At 36.7% G+C, this 19,571-nt stretch overlaps 2 protein-coding genes and 1 pseudogene across 2 annotated transcripts; all 3 read left to right on the top strand.

The window, feature by feature from the left end:
- The first annotated feature begins 1,547 nt into the window (after positions 1-1,547).
- On the top strand, positions 1,548-2,474 carry OR11G2D (olfactory receptor family 11 subfamily G member 2D). Its single transcript, NM_001391588.1, has one exon. It carries the CDS (start codon positions 1,548-1,550, stop codon positions 2,472-2,474), a length of 927 nt encoding a protein of 308 aa, NP_001378517.1.
- An 8,197-nt stretch (positions 2,475-10,671) lies between these two features.
- On the top strand, positions 10,672-11,613 carry OR4L17 (olfactory receptor family 4 subfamily L member 17). The gene has a single exon (NM_001391586.1). It carries the CDS (start codon positions 10,672-10,674, stop codon positions 11,611-11,613), a length of 942 nt encoding a protein of 313 aa, NP_001378515.1.
- OR4K70P (olfactory receptor family 4 subfamily K member 70, pseudogene) lies at positions 15,965-16,906 on the top strand (annotated as a pseudogene).

Raw genomic sequence — 19,571 nt, 5'->3', positions numbered from 1 at the left:
AGGTCCTCAAATATTTACTCAACTATCCACATTTCCAGGAATAAGATGGTCAAATAGATGACTGCATATAAATTGAGATTAGAGGAAAAGCAGCAAAAAAAATCCAGATCCAAAATGCACAGCCACTATTAAGCAAGAGATTCCTTGAATTGATTAAAGCCCATTGTCATTTCTCTAAATTGAGCATAAACTCACAATGTTCATCAATTTTTTGTTTTGTTTTGTTTTAACTTCTGAGACCAAAATAGTCTGTGTTCATCGTTTATATCAAATCTTACCTTCTGCCATATATGAGTAAGCAGTGTGACAAATTACCACAATATTAGTTTTAAAACATTCTAAGAAGAGATAAGGCAACTTAGGGGGAAAAAGAAAAATTCTTCAACAAAGGCAAAGTCCTGAATATTTTAATCCCAAATGAATATTGCAGAGAATCGATTCACAAATATGAGATATTTTCGTATTATCTGCTTTCAGCTCTCCTTCATGAGAAATACAGTATCATTTGAAACTTACTCTGAGCTCCTAGACAGATAAATTTAAAAGCTCATCAAAAACATTTAGAAGATGGAGCTCCTAACGCAGCTACCTTCTCCCCCTTGCCTTTCCACCCTTGCTGAAGCCAGCAAAGTCCTGTCATGATAAACATTAAGACAGAGATAGTTAGAATCATGAGAGTTATTATTGCACACATCAGTGACCCTTGACATGGAATCAAGTAATATCCTAAACAAACGTGGCATAGAGAAAGGGTTCTAGCACACCAATGCCTCCTTATCCCAGAGCATAGATCTATTTGAAGCTGGTCAGATTAATGATGTTAATGTTATCTTTCAGGATACCTATCAAGATAGCTTTATGTGCTATGTTTTCAGGTTCTTTTCCCCAGCAAACATTGATGGATTTATTCTTGAAATTGATAGATAATGGTATTAGAGAGAATAAATCAACAAGTTAGCTTGAAATATAGCCAACTGACAAGTAATTTTAAGTGACATCAAAAATCCCACATTTTTTGGGCTCCAGAATCACATGAGCCAACAAGGCACCTGTGTAAAAGCAGCTGCATTAGGAGACTGCTCATGAGCATTTGGCAAATGCACTTATCCATTCATTTAAAAAAAATTACAGAAACCTTTCTAAATGCAAGGATCATGTGTATCCCCAGTCACTTCCATGACACTGCCATTTAACATAGCAATAACCTCTGCCTACTCTTAAAAACGTATTTGCCAGGAAGAGAGCTAACCCAATATATTTAGTTTAAGAGGAGAGAAGAGGAGAATTATACATTGTAATGTCAGTCTAAATTGCATTCTCCTACCTGGGGTAAGCTACATCATGTAGGGATTTTCATCTATTTTGGCCACTGCTGTAGGCACAATATCTAGAAAAAATACCCAGCAAATAATAAACACTCTATAAATATTTAATTAATAATAAAAAAATGAACAAATCTCTGTTTCCAGTTTGGACAAGGAAAATGAAGCCCCTCTGCTTTCCAGGGCTATTTAGTAATTGTGGGTCCTTTCACAGCACATAGACACATGAAAATCCCCAACAACTCCAACGCCATCACTGGCTTCATCCTCCTGGGCTTCCCTTGCCCCAGGGAGGGGCAGATCCTCCTCTTTCTGCTCTTCTCTGTTGTCTACCTCCTGACCCTCATGGGCAATGGTTCCATCATCTGTGCTGTGCGCTGGGATCAGAGACTCCACACCCCCATGTACATCCTGCTCGCCAACTTCTCCTTCCTGGAGATCTGCTACGTCACCTCCACTGTCCCCAACATGTTGGCCAACTTCCTCTCTGACACCAAGGTCATCTCCTTCTCTGGGTGCTTTCTCCAGTTCTACTTTTTCTTCTCCTTGGGTTGTACAGAATCTTTTTTCCTGTCTATTATGGCATTAGATCGATACCTTGCCATCTGCCGGCCTCTCCATTACCCTACTCGTATGACTGGACGTCTCTGCACCAATCTTGTGGTCAGCTGCTGGGCACTTGGTTTCCTCTGGTTCTTGATTCCTATCATCATCGTCTCCCCGATGTCCTTCTGTGGATCCAGGATTATTGACCACTTCCTGTGTGACCCAGGTCCTCTTCTAGCACTCATTTGCAAAAAGGCTCCTGTGGTAGAGCTTGTCTTCTCCACCTTAAATGCTGTGCCCATCATCATTCTCTTTCTCTACATCATGGGGTCCTATGCTCTGGTCCTAAGAACTGTACTGAAAGTCCCTTCAGCAGCTGGGAGAAGAAAGGCTTTCTCCACCTGTGGGTCTCATCTGGCTGTGGTTTCACTGTTCTATGGCTCAGTACTGGTCATGTATGGGAGCCCAACAACTGAGCATAAAGCTGGAACACAGAAGATTGTGACTCTGTTTTATTCTGTTGTGACCCCACTCCTCAACCCTGTGATATATAGTCTTAGGAACAAAGATATGAAAAATGCCCTGCAGAAATTTCTGAGAATATAAAAAGTGTTAAACGAAAAGGCTTTTGGGCTCTTAGATCCCCAAATTGTCTTTACCTTATTTAGAAAAATTGTATTTCATTTATTTTCAAGTTAAAAACCAAAAAAATAAACTTGGTTTATTCAGGTAATAGTTCATTCCAGTATTGACTAAACTCTCAATCACGTGTGAGCATGTGTATGTTGTTTGTTTCTTCTCTTGGTTCTTGACCAATTGTCCTGTTTTTTACCATGCCTCAATTTTCTTCATTGAATGCCAAATATTACATTTAAAAGTTGTAAAGAAAGTGGGTTAGGTAACTCTACAAAAGTTTTCTTTCCACAATAGGTAGAAGCAGATCACTGTGGTCTCATATAAGGACTATTTTTAGGTGTTGTGAAAATAATCTACACCAGTTTTGCTATTATTTCTGGAATATAACTCTTATTCCAGGAACGTGTCCTTTCTGGGATCTCAACTGTAAGCCTGGATTGTTTAGGTCCCCTCCCCCTTAATGGGCCTGACTGCCTATTTCTGTATTCCTTGAACCCTGTGAATCCTGAAACCTCTGTTCAGCTTTTCAGACACCCAGTTTTTGCTTTCTGCTAGATTTCTTCAAATCTCATCTGGCACATGAATGGCTTAGAAATCCAAAAATTCCTTGAACAGATATCATATCATATTTTGAGCCTCACTTCTCTGTGGTCCTCCTCTCTTCAGGATTTGGTTCTCAAACCCCAACTGCTTTGGCAGCCACAAACACCAAATCCTTTATTTCCTCAGTTCAGTGAAACTGCTGCTCTTGCTGAGACTTATTCTGCCTACCCTCATTCCTTCCCATGTGCCTCCACATGCCCATACTTCCCTGACCCAGTGAATCGTCAAATGCCCTCAGGGAAAAACAACCAAGGTGAACGTGGACCTCATCTCCTTGACCCTCCCTTCTTGGAATTGTAGCTTCTGAAGTCTTTCCTGTGTTGTTTACTCTCCACTGCCTTAAAATAGTTGTTTTATATATTTTGTCCAGATTTTATAGTTATTTTGGGCAGATGAGTTAGTTTAATACAAGCTGCTTAGTCATAACATAACCAGATTTTTTTGTTCTATTATATCTAAATTCATGCATTCTCACTTCTGTCACTTTCAGAAGATGATCTTGTACCATAGCCATGCAAAACCCAAAAGTCAGAGATGACTGCATATAGGGACTGATATAGATACATATCTGGAATGTAGGTCTGATTTTCTTTTCATTGCTAACAGCTCCAGATATCCAAGGATTCCACCCTTGCAAGCGAGGTGGATTGGCTGGGGCTTACAGTAAAATAAGAGGTAAAACCAGGACCACGGAGATCAGATTTAGGCTGTATTCTTTTTTTATATTGGAGGTGTTCTGCAATTGTAGATCAGTAAAAATATTTACTCAGGATTTGGATTAGTAACTTGGTCTAGTTTTGAACTCCCATCTTGGTCCTGAATGAAAGACCATCCTATTTTTGAAGTGTCTTCATCATTTCAACTACTGGATTCCGCAGGGGAAGAAAACGGGGCTTGGGAATCAGGAGTGATTTGCTGAGAATATTACCTTTGATGGTAAAAAACAAAAATTTCCTACCCACTACCCTTTTCACTAACCCAAGTCACTTTTTTTTACTGACCAATCCTATACTTCTATCTTTAGGACTTCTCAATTATTTGCCAGTTAAACAATGTTTGTTTCCTTAATATATATAAAGCTCTGTAAACAGTAAGACAACAGAACAACATCCCAAAAGGAAAATGAACAAAAAGATTTAAACAAATAACATACAGAAAAGACTCTAAACTCATGGAAAGAGCACTAATACATTCGAAAAAGGAAAAAGCAGGATAAGCCTATAATGGTGTTAAAAAGGAGACAAGGGGCCCAAAATGGAAACACTTATTTTAGGTTCTTCAGCAGTAAACCAAGACTTCCTACCTAACCTAATTACAGTTTCAACCTCCCTCAGAAATGTAACCTTTAATCAGCCAACCTGAAATTTCCTGGTCAGCACTAGAAAATTTAGTGAAAGACCGCTTCTGTCTTCTGTTCCCCTTAGGAGGGCCACCTTGCCTAAAACAATGCACTCTTTGCTAATAATTTCTGTTTTTCTGCTATACTGTTGCCTTTAAGAACCTTTCCTTTTCTGTAGCTATATGGAGTTCCTTTCTTCTTGTCAGATGGGATGCTGTCTGATTCATGAATCACTCAATAAAGAATGTTCAAGAGTATTGAATGCAGCATTCCTGTAATAGCAAAATGTTGAGAAAACGTCAGGTCTCACTATTGGGAGAATAGTTAAATGAGCTGTGTTTTTCATACGATGGAATAATATGTCTCCAATTTTATAAAATATGAAATATTTCTATATGTAATGTTATGTAATATCTCCAAGCTCTATTGTTGAGTGAAAAAAGCAAGGTGAGCAGCAGAGTGTGGCTACCTTTCATGTAAGGTGCAGACTGTCTCCTGAAGGAGGTCCAGAAACAATAACAAGGGTTGCTTCAGGTGAGGGAAATCTGACATGTGAGGAGCAAGAGAGCAAAGGAGACTTATTTTCTTCACGCCCTTTTTGAATCTTTCAATTCTTTGCTCATATGCCTGTATTATTTATATAAAAATAAATAATAATACAGTTGTTTTTAAACAAAGAATAACTTGCTAGAGGAATTTTCTGATAATTAGATCTAGAAAATACTTTTTACTCCCACAATTCTAGGGTTTCTTAGGAGCCTATTCATTTATAGAAAAGTTGAAGCATCACCCTAAGAACAGCTTAATATGATTTCATTCAGACTTTTGGTACTTCAGAGAAAATGTGAGAAATGCCTTTCTCCTCTTAGGACTTGTACAAATATATGTGACAAACTGTAAGTAGTTTACTACATTTATGTGTAGCCATCCTCTCCCTCATTGTTCAATTATATGTTTTTATTGTTGTTGCTGGGCACCTACAATACCAGACACTGAGCCAGGAAATAAATTTGGTGCAAAAGCACATAAGACACATTTTTTTCCTCATAGTATTCATTGTCTCATGGCAGAGATACACAATAAAATTGCATTTCTATACTCTAATAATGAACTTACAGGAAGAGAACTCAAGAACACAATACCATTTACAATTGTAATAAGAAGAATAAAATATCTAGGAATAAATTTAACCTAGCTGGTGAAGGACTTATACAATGAAAACTATAAGACAGTATTGAAAGGAGTATTTGATGACATAAAGAAATGGAAAGATATTCCATGTACATGCATCAGAATAATAAACATAGTTAAAATGTCCATACTACCCAAAGCAATCTCCAAATTCAACGCAATCCCAATCAGAATCCCAATGACGTTCTTCACACAAATAGAACAAAAAAATCCTAAAATTCATATGGGGCAACCAAAGACCCCAAATAGCTAAAGTAATCCTGAGAAAAAAAAAAAAAAAACAAAGCTGGAGGCATCACCATCCTTGACTTCAAAATGTACTACAAAGCCATGGTAACCAAAACATCATGGTAATGGTACAAACACAGGCACACAGACCAATGGAACAGAAACGAAAGCCCAGAAATAAAACCACACATCTGCGGGCAGCTAATCTTAGAGAAAGGTGCCAAGAACATACAGTGGAGAAAAGATAGTCTCTTCAATAAACGGTGTTGGGAAATCTGGATAATCACTTGCAAAAGAGTGAAAGTATTCTATTATCTCATGCCATACACAAAAATAAACTCAAAAATGGATTTGAAGATAAGACCTGAAACCATAAAAATTCTGGAAGAAAATGTAGGTAGTACACTCTTTGACATCTAACTCAAAAAGGTCTTTTTGAATACCATGTCCTCTCAGACAAGGGAAGCAATAGAAAGCATAAGCAAGTGGGACTTCATCAGACTAAAGAGCTTCTGCAAGGCAAAGCAAACTAGCATCAAAACAAAAAGACAATCTAAGAGGAGGAAATATTTGCAAATCATATATCTGACAAACAGTTAATTTCCAAATATATAAAGAACGCATACAATTTATAAACAAAAAAACAAAAAACCCGATCAAAAAATGGGCAGAGGACATGAACAGAAATTTTTCCAGAGAAGATATACAGATGGGCAATAGGCATGTGAACAGTTGCTCAACATCACTAATTCTTAGGGAAATGTAAATCAAAAGTACAATTAGATGTCATATCACACCCATCAGAATGGCTATAACTAAGACAAGAAATAACAAATGTTAGAGAGGATGTGAAGAGAAGGGAACCCTCATACACTGCTGGTGGGAATGCAGACCAGTGCAGCCACTATGGAAAAGAGTATGGAGATTCCTGAAAAAATTAAAAGTCGAAATACCATGTGATCCACTTATTCCACTACTGGGTGTTTATCCAAAGAATGTGAAATCAGTAATCCAAAGAGATTTATGCATCTCTATGTTCATTACAGCAGTAGTCACAATAGCCAAGACTTGCAAGTGACTCAAGTGCCCATCAACAGATGAATGGATAAAGAAGATATGAGATACATATAATGGAATAATACTCAGCCACAAAAAAGACAAAATTGTACCATTTGCATCAACATGGATGGACCTTGAGGGTCTTATGTTATGTAAATTAAGCCAGACAGAGGGACAGACACTAAATGATTTCACTCATATATGGGAGCTAAAGGAACTCATGAATAAGGAGAACAGATTAGTGGTTACTAAAGGGGAAGGGGGTGGAAGGAGGGCAAAAGGGTAAAAGGACACATATGTGCAGTGACTGATGAAAACTAGACTATTGGTGGTGAATATGACCCAGTCTATACAGAAACTGATATATAATGATGTACACCTGAAATGTATACAATGTTATAAGCCAATACGACCTTTATTTAAAAATAAAATGCCTTCAGGAATCTCCAGTGCTCCATGGATTGGAGCATGAAAACTACTCATTTTGTCCATCCTCCATATTTTACAGCTGAGAAACCCAAGGCCCATAACACAAGCAGCTGGTGGCAAGCCGAGGCCTAGAGTTTGTCCCCTGACTGCCACATTGCATGCACCCCTGACTGGCTTGCAGACCAGACACCAGATAAGATACAGGAGTCACTCCTGGGGAGAATTTAGACATTCCCAATTTAGCATTATTTTAGGTGATGTACATGACAAGACTATAGAAAAATAAAGGGTATTTATTGCTTAAAATAAAAAGAAAAAACATGGATAAACCCGAAGCTGAACCTCGTCTATCTCGGAGTTCAATAAATGATAAAGGAAACCTTGCAAATTTTAGTGTAATTAATTATTATTCAATTACAGTTAAGTAAAAACTTATATCATTTATCAATAAATTCCAAAGAATTTGGAATTAAAATTAAATAATCTTGAATGAATATTTATATTTTGCCTGAATATGACAGTTATCAATGTTCATTGTAGAAAATAAACTACAACAAAGAAGAAACTTCATACAAAAATCCCATAATTCACCTCTAGTGACATCTTTCCATACCCTCTTAATTAATGATTAAGGCCGTTACAGTATTGTCCTTTTGATAGATGAAAAATGGTGTCTCATTTTCTGTAATGTCAAAAGTCTATTTTAACAATCCCAATTGCTTTTTTACTGCCAGTCTCTGAGGAATCTAAAATAATCAAATGAGCTTTTTTTCTTTATGCCTCCTATCAAGGGGATACGTTTATATACTGCTTCCGTCTGAAGCTCAGAGCAGAAAATAAAATCACTGGATGATGAAGATTAAGTGTCTAGGATTTCATATTGACATTGCTTTCGACGTCCAAGTGCAAACTGGTAGGTTACATAATCCTGATATGTTACTCCATCTGTATACCAAATTGATCGTAGTATTTTCACTTACAACATTAAATGTGTCCATAAATTATAAAATGTTACAAATTTTTATCATTTTATAATTTTTTATATTTATAATTTGTAATTTTTATAAAAATTACGAATAAAATAATAACTGAGGGGACAGCAGGAAAGGGGAAAATTAAACTAGGAAAAATTTGATTTTTTTACAACTAGAAAAAAAATACAAAAATCACCATGCCAATATTTACCAGAAATTAAGATAATAATGCAACAATCCAGGCCAAATGAATTATTCTTAGAGAAAAGGGATCCAAGTAGGTTTAAGTTGTTTGGCTCTATTGATCAGAGTGAGTGATTTTATTCTGTCAACTATTGCATAATATAGAGAAAGGTGCCTAGTGCTTTTAGAGATGGAATGATTTACAAAGAGAGATAAATAATAATACTTCAAGGATAAAATGCCTGATTCATGGCTTAGAAAATCATAAAATATCACCACTCGCAAAATATGGATACTACCATTACACTTGTTAAGAATTATGGAGAGGAAATTATGAGAGAATTTAATTTGCCTATGACAATAGTCTGAAATGGCCAAATATTTAAACACTCATTCAGCTGGAAAGAACTTGAGAGAAATCACCTTGTCTAGGACTCTATCTTTGCCAGATTCAAGTGCACCTGCAAATCTCCTTCTTTCCATACTTCAAAGAATCACAGAAGGTTCAACAGGTATAGCTGGGGTAAAATCACTGCTACAGTAAGAGTACAGATCACAAAGAAGGAATAAAGATTCATATCCATGACTGACAGATATCAAAGATTTCCATTTTCTGTTCTGTCGCATTGTGAAAGAAAGAAGTTTTTCTGCTACACTGAATGATGGTGTCAAAATTATGGTTAGAGAATGGACTACTTATGATAAAATGTGTGTCTTCGTGATAGTAACTATACAGAGAAAAGTGCATATAATTAAATGTTCATTATGGTTAATTAGATACACTACATTTTCCAAACTTCTGGTGTATGATTAAAAGGTTAAACTATACCCTCCAAATCACATATATCCTATGTTCTCTTCTGATAATTGACATTTGATCTGCGTCTGGGCTGTGACAAAGGCAAGGAAAGGACTGGAAAATAGCAACAAGCCTGGATTAAGACTTGAAAAATAGAGCTAAAATCAGCCAATCCGGGAGGCATTGAAAGAAGTGGATTTATATAGAGAACTGACATATTCCTTTTAAATATGTGTATTTTCTTTTAAATTTCATTTGGCTTAATTGAGTCTCCCGCAGTCAGTGACACAATGTCTATGACTTATTTTCATCCTTGACAAAGTTAAAGGTTAAATGAACCTTAAAGAAAATCATTGTGACAAAACATAGCTCTAAAGAGAAGTAGCTAACCCAAAGACACTACTCTTTTACAGCAATATATCATAATTTCTTTTTAGTTTAGTTTCACAAAGGTTAATGATTACACCTTTTTATGGGAGAAAAGTTGGACAAGTCTAAAGTGGTAAGCCTCATAGTTTATGGGATAAATAACAGTGATTTTGGTATTTCTATAAACTTATTATATGTGAAAACATAAGAATTAAATACAAATATCACACAAAAATGATCATTTGATCCAATTTTGCAACTTTTAGATCAGAATGCACAAATGGGATACAGTTGTATGTCTGATTACAGAAATGGAGGAGTTAGGCAATATGTGCAATGAGTATCTGTAGTCTTGAGAACCAATCTGTCATTCAAATCTTAAACCTTAATCTTTCCTCAGTAATTGGGTTTGATCTCAGTTAAATATATAACTATCTCTACATTCAACTTTGTAGCAACAATGTGGTTACGGTCTCTAATCAGTTCTATTCATGAAGCATAATGCGCGTTATGTGATTTCATCACTTTTTTTTTAATATGGAAAACATTTTACTGCGTACTGAAGATGCAACAAAATGGGTCAGTAAATATACTTTTTAAGATCTGCAAAAGATAAGAATCTCCTCCAGTGATGCTTTTCAAAACATCTCTATCACTTTAATAAATTAAGTACTCGTGCATAGTCTGATCTGCAACTGAGAATGAAAGAAGAAAAGTTTCTCAAATGTTTAACTCACATTGCCCCTACTAACCAAGACAAAAATTTGATTTAGGTCACTCAATTCTCACAACAATTTCTACTGGCTTATGGTCCTATGAATTATCTTCAACTGCAAAATACCAAGGAATATCTACAAAGCAGTGATATTGTCAAAAAGGTTGTTTCTCTGAATGGGAATAGGATGTATAACTAAAGACTAGGTTCACTGACTTGTTAGTTCTAATTTTTTTCCTCTTTTAGGCAACTTTTGACAAACACATGCAAATGGTTGAATGGATCTCCTGAATAACAGATCAAGTGTTTCTGAGTTCATCTTGCTGGGACTTTCCAGTTCTCAAGAAATTCAAATATTCCTTTTTGCAATTTTCTTTATTGTCTATGTAGCCATTGTGGTAGGAAACCTCATCATTGTGATTTCTGTGATATTTGATAACCATCTTCACTCTCCCATGTATTTTTTTCTGGCAAATTTGTCATTTTTTGACTTATGTCTTTCCTCTGTGGCAACTCCCAAAGTGATTGAAGACTTCCTTAGAAAACGCAAGACCATCTCCTTGCGGGGCTGCATGGCCCAGATGTTCTTTATGCACTTCTTTGGGGGTGGAGAGATGTCTCTTCTGATAGCTATGGCCATCGACAGGTATGTTGCCATTTGCAAACCCTTACACTACAAGACCATCATGAGTCGCAGGGTGCTCATCTTGTTTCTACTGCTCTCCTGGGCAATTGGGTTCATACATACCACGAGCCAGATGGTTTTCACAGTGGGTTTACCTTTCTGTGGTCCCAATATTGTGGACAGCATTTTCTGTGACCTTCCCTTGGTCATCAGGCTTGCCTGCACTGAGACCTATATCCTAGAGCTCTTGGTGATTGCAAACAGTGGACTCTTGTCCTTGATCTGCTTCATTCTCTGGCTCATATCCTACGTTGTCATGCTGGTCACCATCTGGCAGCGCTCCTCCAGTGCATCCTCCAAGGCCGTGTCCACACTCTCTGCTCACATCACTGTGGTCACTCTCTTCTTTGGTCCATCTACCTTCATCTATGCTTTCCCATTCAACAGTTATTCTGTAGATAAGTTTCTTTCTGTGTTTTATTCTATAATAACCCCCCTCCTTAATCCAGTTATTTATACTCTGAGGAATCAGGAAATGAAGGCAGCTATTAAGAGACTGAACAGCAAGCCTACTGGTTCCTGGTTCACGCACTAAATATTGTCTGTAACAACTGATTATTTTGTGTGCTCTGCTACTTTTGGGTTTTGAGTCTTAAATATTTATTCAAATAATTGAAATAAAAATGTTCCCTCAAAATTTGTGGAATTATTAAGACAATTTTTATTTCAGGTTCAAATGGAAAACGCTCATTGCACCAACTTAATAAATAAATACCTCCTTGTATCTCCTTTAATCTTAGAATTCAGGGCATCAGCCCCAAAGAATGTTTAAAATACATATGCATAATGTCTTCTTACAAAAATGGTATAATATTTCTGTCAATCAACGTGTGAAAATAGGAAACAGTAAGACAACACACTATATGGTGTTTAGTGTAAATTTTTATTTCTAAAGTTTATGTAGTAACTTAATAGGTGTTAAAATATCTATCAATACATGTAAACCATATGGAGGCTTCACACAGGAATTGTGATGTGTATGAGTATTTGAAAATTTTATTTTCATTGTATGAGTTCACTAGGCTAACCATCTTTAGTAGAATGTTAAAAATATGCCTAGAAATAAACATTTCAAATATATCTTTGAGTACTTAAATAATTTTCCAGAATCAATATGAAGTAAAATATTAAAAATTAAAACCATGAACCGCTTTTTGTACCTTGCTTCACCAGAAAGCAGATATTCATTGTTCCTTTAACTGAATTCAGTCATTAATAAAACACTTCAAAAAATATTTACCAAACACTGTCCAAAGCAATATGGATACATGGTTAATAATACAGACGTGGCCCCACCCTGGAGAGAGTCACAGAAGAAGGGATCTGTGTTGGGCATGGCAGACTCAGAGCACCACCGTAAGGAGGGGACATTTATACCAATACATTAGGAAAGCTAAAGAATTAGCCATTTGAGCAGGGAAAAGAGCCTTCTAGGCAGAAGGGCTAGTGTACACAGACATTGTGAAGTGAGACAGAGCTTATAAATACTGAAGGTAGAACTTTATGAAAGAGGTTGATGAATAGATCTAAGAAAGAGGTATGCTGAGATTTTACAGAAAGGAAATGACCAGAGAGTTTGGGCCTGGTGGATTCTGTTTTATTGGCCATATAAAGCCATTTAAGCATTTTGAGATTGGGAGTGATGGGTTCCTATATACATTTAAACTTTGGTATAGCTCTGTCTTCTTAAATGGAGAGCATATTGTAGCAAAGTGAAAGCAGAGGGAATAGTAAGCGGGCTGTTTCAGGTATAAGCCTGAATTTATCAAATGATACAAACAGTGAGTTTACGAAAACATTGCAAAGAGGCCTCCCAAACGTAAATACAAAACCTAAAGTTACACAAACATCTTGGAGACCCTGTCTTTTGATGTCTTTTATTTTACATAACAAAGTTCTTTGAATTTTCCCTCTTTATCCCCTTCTTCCTTTTTAAATAACTTCCTCTGGTTTAGTTTGGCCCTAGACAATGTGACTCTAACATTTCAAGTTTCTTTTGAAAAAGTCTGGGTGTATCATATTTACCAACTGGTTTAGATAATCTAGACTGGGCATCCAATACTGTGCTCATATTATCTTTCTAATTTCTATATTTAAGCACCCTTTTCTTTCTCGAACACATCTCCCCAAATGCCACACTAAACCATGGCATATATTTCCTCAGCAGAAATATTTTACCAAGGGAATCCCATGAAGGGAAATTTAGGCCTTGAATTTCTTTAGTTACTGTTCACACCTCAACAACCAAAATCTCTCTTTTTTGATAGTTGTTACGTTGTCCAATATTTTAGAAATTACATAAATTTTATATGTATTTATTTATATATACAGCTAACATTTACAAAATGAGATCATAGTTATAAAATGTATTGTAACTTACCTCTTTTCACTTAAATAATGTGAATATTTTCCACATTCTTAAATAGTTTTCTCAAGCATCATTTCATTATTAGCATGATATTACATCCTAAGATTCCTATGTTTCATTTAAGAAGGTAAGCCCAAATTACAGGACATTTAGATTCCTCCAATTTTTTTTTACACATACCATAATGTTACCCTAAAGATTTTTTTTGTCACACACATAATCACTGCCTTATGATAGATCTGAGAAGTGGAAGATCTGTCTCAAAGGTTGTGCACATAGTAAAGTTTCAAAATATAGGCAATGGATAAGTGTTTTGGACCCCAAGGTATTTTTAGGAAGACAACCACAGAGAGATGACCAGAAGCATGAGCATTCGGGAGCTAAACAGTGCAATATGCACCTAGAGTAAAGAAAATGTCACAATCAAGGAAAATATCACCTGAGAAAAGAGGTAAAAGATCTGTCACAGAGAAACTTTTCGAGAACAATTTGTATCTGATATTTATATTTAAATTGATCAAAAGTTAAAATTACATTAGCTAATAAGTAACAAAAGTCTGAAATTAGACTGGAATAATAGATCCATAAAGGATAATAACAGATTCATTAATAATAATCCATTAAGTTTTGGTCTTGAGAAGGAGCTCAGAGACCAAGCTCAAACTCTTTGTGTTATTGATCAGGAAACAGACCCAGAAGGAAAGATAAGCCAGCTCCTGGAGGCACAGCTGGTGCTCAGTCCCAGTCTCAACATCTTTATTTCAGTGTTCTTGCCAAATACTACCCTCATTCTTCTCCCATCTTAATTTAGAAAAGCACAGAAATCACAGCTTTCTGTCTTATCTCTCTCTCCTGTGTGATTAATTGTTCTACTTTTTACTAAGGCAGAGTTTTTTGCAACATCACACACACACAGCAGCAGCAACAGCAGCCTCCAGATTGAGCCATAGTGGTCTACCATTTCTGCTTGTATTAATTGGAGCGACATCCCCAGCCTGAAGCTCCAGTATGGGGGCTGTGCCCCACCCATCGCCAGGTCAGTATTGCTTTTCGTGGACGTGACTGGAGGTCAAGGGAAACATGCTAATATATGAATTGTAAAACTTGATTCATTAAAAGTATACAATTTGCTGGGGTCGGCCTGGTGGTGCAGCGGTTAACTTGGCATGTTCTAATTTGGTGGCCCGGGGTTTGCCGGTTCAGATCCCGGGTACAGACCCATGCACTGCTTGTCAAGCCATGCTGTGGCAGGTGTCCTACCTATAAAGTAGATGAAGATGGGGAACAGATGTTAGCTCAGGGCCAGTCTTCCTCAGAAAATAGAGGAGGACTGGGACAGATGTTAGCTCAGTGCTAATCTTCCTCAAAAAAGAAAAAAGAAAAAAGTATATACAATTTTAGGGGCTGGGCAGGTGGTGCAGCATTTAAGTTTACCTGCTCAGCTTTGGCAGCCCAGCGTTTTGGATCCTGGGTGTGGAATTAACCACCACTTATCAAGCCATGCTCTGGTAGGCATCCCACATAGAAAATAGAGGAAGAAGGGCACAGATGTTATCTCAGGGCCAATCATCCTCAGCTGAAAAAGAGGAAGATTGGTAGCTGATGCTAGCACAGGGCAAATCCTCCTCAACAAAAAAGTATACAATTTTATAAAGATAGGTGGGCTATAGCATGGGAACTAAAAGCAGGAAGCAAGACATTTAGATGTCATAAGTAATGACACTTGTATTCATAGTGTCTTGCTCTCTGTGTAATATATGGCCATTCTTAGAACAGGTTGGGGCTACTCAGAGACTCAGAATATTCATTCCTACTACTTAACCACAGCTGCCTTTTCAACTTATGGACTTTACAATACCTTTCGAGGAATGGTTTCAGCCACAGCAGGACATAGTGACAGTCACTTTGGGAAAAAGTAGTCTCTGAAGAGATCCTAAGTGTGTGAAAAGATAGAACCCACTTATGCAGTGGTGGGAAAGACAGTAGTCTGGTTCGCTCCAAACCTCACTGACTGGCTAATTCAGAGCAGCTTTATATCAGCTGGATCACAGGCCCTTCAAAACTCTGGGGCTAATTCAGAACTAAACAAGAATTTCTTACGGTAGTTGTGGGCAGACAATAACTAACTCCCAGGTTGACTCAAAATTTGAACTTAAAAGAGGTTGTGCCGAGCCCCTCTGTTCTCCCAGGAATTCCGCCTGAGAGATAACATCTCCTACAAAAACACAAAGCTTAGGAAGATGGTAGTATCTTCTTTGACCTATGAAGACAAAGCACATGCCACTGAGCTCATGGATTGCTTAGGGGCATCAAGAGATATGAATAGGATAAGTTAGGGTTAAAGGTAGACGGTTTAGACTATATGTCCTCCCTCTTAGAGGTAACAGAGGATAACACTAAATTTTAAAGTCAAATGAGGCTATTGAGGGACCCAAGGAGATGAAAAAAGCTTTTCAACCTCCTTAGTATTAGTGTTCTCTTCTTTCCCTGCACAGGTCATCCCTGAACAAACCTTACGATGGAGTCCGTGGAACGACTAAATCAGTCCCAAGTGTCAGAATTCATTTTGCTGGGACTGACCAACTCCCAGGATCTACAGTTTCTTCTCTTTGCACTCTTCTCATTTATCTATGTGGCCACAGTTTCTGGTAACCTTCTCATTGTGGTCACAGTGTTTTACATCCCAAACCTGAACACCTCCATGTACTTTCTCCTTGGGAACCTCTCCTTTGTGGCTATGACCCTTGCATCCTTTGCCATCCTTAAGATGATTGTGAACCTGCTAAAAAAGCAGAAGACCATTTCCTTTGCTGGATGCTTCACACAGATCTTTCTCCTTCACTTACTGGGTGGAGTTGAAATGGTACTTTTGGTCACCATGGCATATGACATATTTGTGGTTATTTCTAAGCCCATACACTACATGTCCATCATGAACAAGAAGGTGTGTATTTTTCTAGTACTGACCTCATGGTTCTTAAGTTTCCTTCATCCAGAGCTTCAGATGCCATTTGTTATGAACCTGCCATTCTGTGGTCCCAATGTAGTAGACAGCATTTTCTGTGATCTCCCTCTGGTCACTAAGCTTGCCTGTGTAGATGCCTACATAGTACAGTCATTGTTGCCAACAGTGGGATGATCTCTCCAAGCTGTTTCAGTATTTTGCTTATCTCCTACAGTCTGATACTCATAACCATCAGGAGTCACTCTTCTACTGGGCAGTCCAAAGCTCATGCCACTTTGACTGCTCACATCACAGTGGTGATATTTTTCTTTGGTCCATGCATCCTCATCTATATCTGGCCCTTCAGCAAACACTGTGGATAAGCTCCTTACTATATTTTACACCATCATCACCCCTATCTTGGACCCATTTGTCTACACTCTGTGAAACAAAAAAAGGAAAACAGCCATGAAGAAACTATGGAATGCTTCTGTGAGTTCTAGAGATGATAGTTAGATTAAAAATATAATTTAGATAGAAATAGGATATTTTTTAATGATTTTTAAAGTTTTCTTTTAAAAAATATTATTTATCCATACAGAGTAGGTCTAGTAAAACACAGCAAAATTATAAAAATCAGACATTCAATGATATTTCCAATATATACCAACAAACAAGCAGATAAACGATTTTAGATTTTTAGATTTTTAAATGATGCTAACAGAATTATAAAGATTCAACTAAAACCTCACCTGTATTTAGAAGAGCAGGTAAATATATGCTTTATTAAGCTATTAAGCTATTAAAAATGATATTCATTGAAAGGGAAAATAAAGTTAATCCTCAGAATATTTACCACATTTTTCTGTAATGAGAATGATTTGGCACTTATTGTGGGCCCAAGGTTGGTTCTGTCTTCTTAGCAATATTAATGTCTGGGTTAGGACTCACGTATGGTGCCTCCTAAGAAAACAGTAACTCTGAGTTTCAGTATCTACCTACACTATCAAAATATACTCTTTTTTCTTGTTGCCTCCAAAATGAGAGTTTTGGTAGATGCCTTGAAGCCTGCCAATATTATGAAATCTTACTCTCATCTTCCTACCCCCAAATTTATCAATTTCAGAAACTATGTTCCTCACTCCAACAATAAAGTTACAAAATTCAGAAAGACATTGATCTTTTCCTTGAGTAATTTGAATTTAAAATATGTTTTATAATAAATTACATTATGCATGTTATATTTGTCTATGAAATTAACGTAATAACATTTAGATACCATCACGTCACTACTAATTTCCATTAATAAAACACAATTCAGTGGAGTTTCTATAGCTGTGAATTTGAATAGATTCATTCACAACTTGTCATTTAGCCCTCTCTGTAACATACGGCATTGATATGTGAAATAATAATCAGCAGCTATATAAAGTTGTATTTTTTCTTTTCAACAAGTCTAATTCTGGCCAAAGTGAAGTCCTGACAACAAAAGATCATTAGTACATTTTTTGGAGATTATTTCTATACTTTTACATACCATTTGACCACAATCACAAAACTAGAATTTAATGACGATGGAATATGTTGAAATCTAAGGGAAGAAATTTCAGGTATCAGCAGCAACTGTAGGTACAGAGACAAAAGGGAGTAGGAAAATAATCCTGTGTAATCACTCAATGAAAGCAATCTGAATAACACAACAAGTAAATGTTTTGTTTAAAGAATAGCAAAAGTTGAGAACAAAGCTCAACTTTTATAATAGATAACTCTATTATCCCATGATCAAGCTATCTCAGAATGCATTTCTGATAAATTTACAATTCCTTAGGAATTATTTTCTTATGTTCTATTGAAAAAAGAATAAAGTGTTCCCATTCTAGAGATCAACTCAAAAGTTTGTGAACTTGAACAATAACTGAAACAGAAGAAGCATAACAAGCAAGCACACACATTTATTCTAATAAATTCTCATATCTCAATGCCCCCACTATGATGCTCCTGGTCAAAAGATAACTACACTAAAAAATAGCCAGGGAGCTGTTACAGGAGATTTTCTGTGTCAGCCAGAGCAAATATTAGAGGGTAGGAAAGCCATGACATTTGAAGAACTCTCTTCTCTCCCACAACAGTCAGAATTCTATTTGACACATCCATGACATATACTCTTATCCACAGACAGAGAAGGAAGCACTGGGATAGCTTTATACATAGACCACATACAAAAGTACACATATCTGATGATGTTCAATAGTGCTCAGAAGAGTCCTTTACCAAAAATCTTCGCTCAGTGTAATTTGCCACGTGATTTGAAATTCTACTGCTTTTTGTCATTCTTTTACTTATAAGAACATTATCATTTTACGAACTGTAACATATTTGCTTGTTTTCAGTTATTCATCTCATGCTCTGAGTGAGTTTATTAACTCTTGTCTTCTATGACAATCAACTGAGATCAAAGCCCTGGGGAAATGAGAATAGATAGAGAAAAAAGTAGAGAAAGGGAAAATGGCCTGAGAGAGACACAAATTTTACAGAGTTTCAAATTTTTTTAGACATGCTTTGATTATACTGCAATGAGACCTAAGAGCATTGTTCAACAGGACAAAACAACTTTGAAGAAATTCTATCTGTGTAACTGGAAAATAGGTCTGACTATAAGACACTGCAACTGGAGATTTTAGGTTCTAGCTGGAGTCCCAGAATCTGCAGGCACTGCTATCCAGTGCAATCACATTCTAAAAGGAACCAATTATCATCTCTATTCCATGCAAAGGCTTTGCAAATGTTCATAGAAGCTCAATTTATAATCACCAACACGTGAAACAACCAAGATGGACAGGCAAATTGTGATCTAGCCATACACTGAACAATAACAAAGAATAAACTAGAGGGAGGACATCCAGAATGGCTGTATGAGAAGTTTGGAAAATCATCTCCAAAATCATTGAAGACAAAAAAATAAACCTTTTAAAATCTCTGGAAAATGATCAGAGGGCATACAACAATGGAGAAACATTTATTCCAGAAAATCTACTGGATTTTGATAAGAATAGGCGAAGTCTGTGACATTTAAGCCAGAGTCTGCTCCTATTTCTCTCAGCTCTGTGTTGTGAAAGTTCCTTACTGTTCAGATGGAACATTTCCTAAGGACAGGCAACTCCTATTGCCTCTCGAAGTTCCA

Source organism: Equus caballus, chromosome 1, assembly GCF_041296265.1.
Source record: "Equus caballus isolate H_3958 breed thoroughbred chromosome 1, TB-T2T, whole genome shotgun sequence".
NCBI lineage: Eukaryota > Metazoa > Chordata > Mammalia > Perissodactyla > Equidae > Equus > Equus caballus.
Note: the sequence above shows the minus strand (reverse complement) of the source record. Positions and strands in the feature narration are given on the sequence as shown.

What these genes read in the sequence shown, in the direction of transcription:
- OR4L17 (NM_001391586.1), top strand. Translation starts at nt 10,672, where the DNA reads ATGGATCTCCTGAATAACAGATCAAGTGTTTCTGAGTTCATCTTGCTG.
- OR11G2D (NM_001391588.1), top strand. Translation starts at nt 1,548, where the DNA reads ATGAAAATCCCCAACAACTCCAACGCCATCACTGGCTTCATCCTCCTG.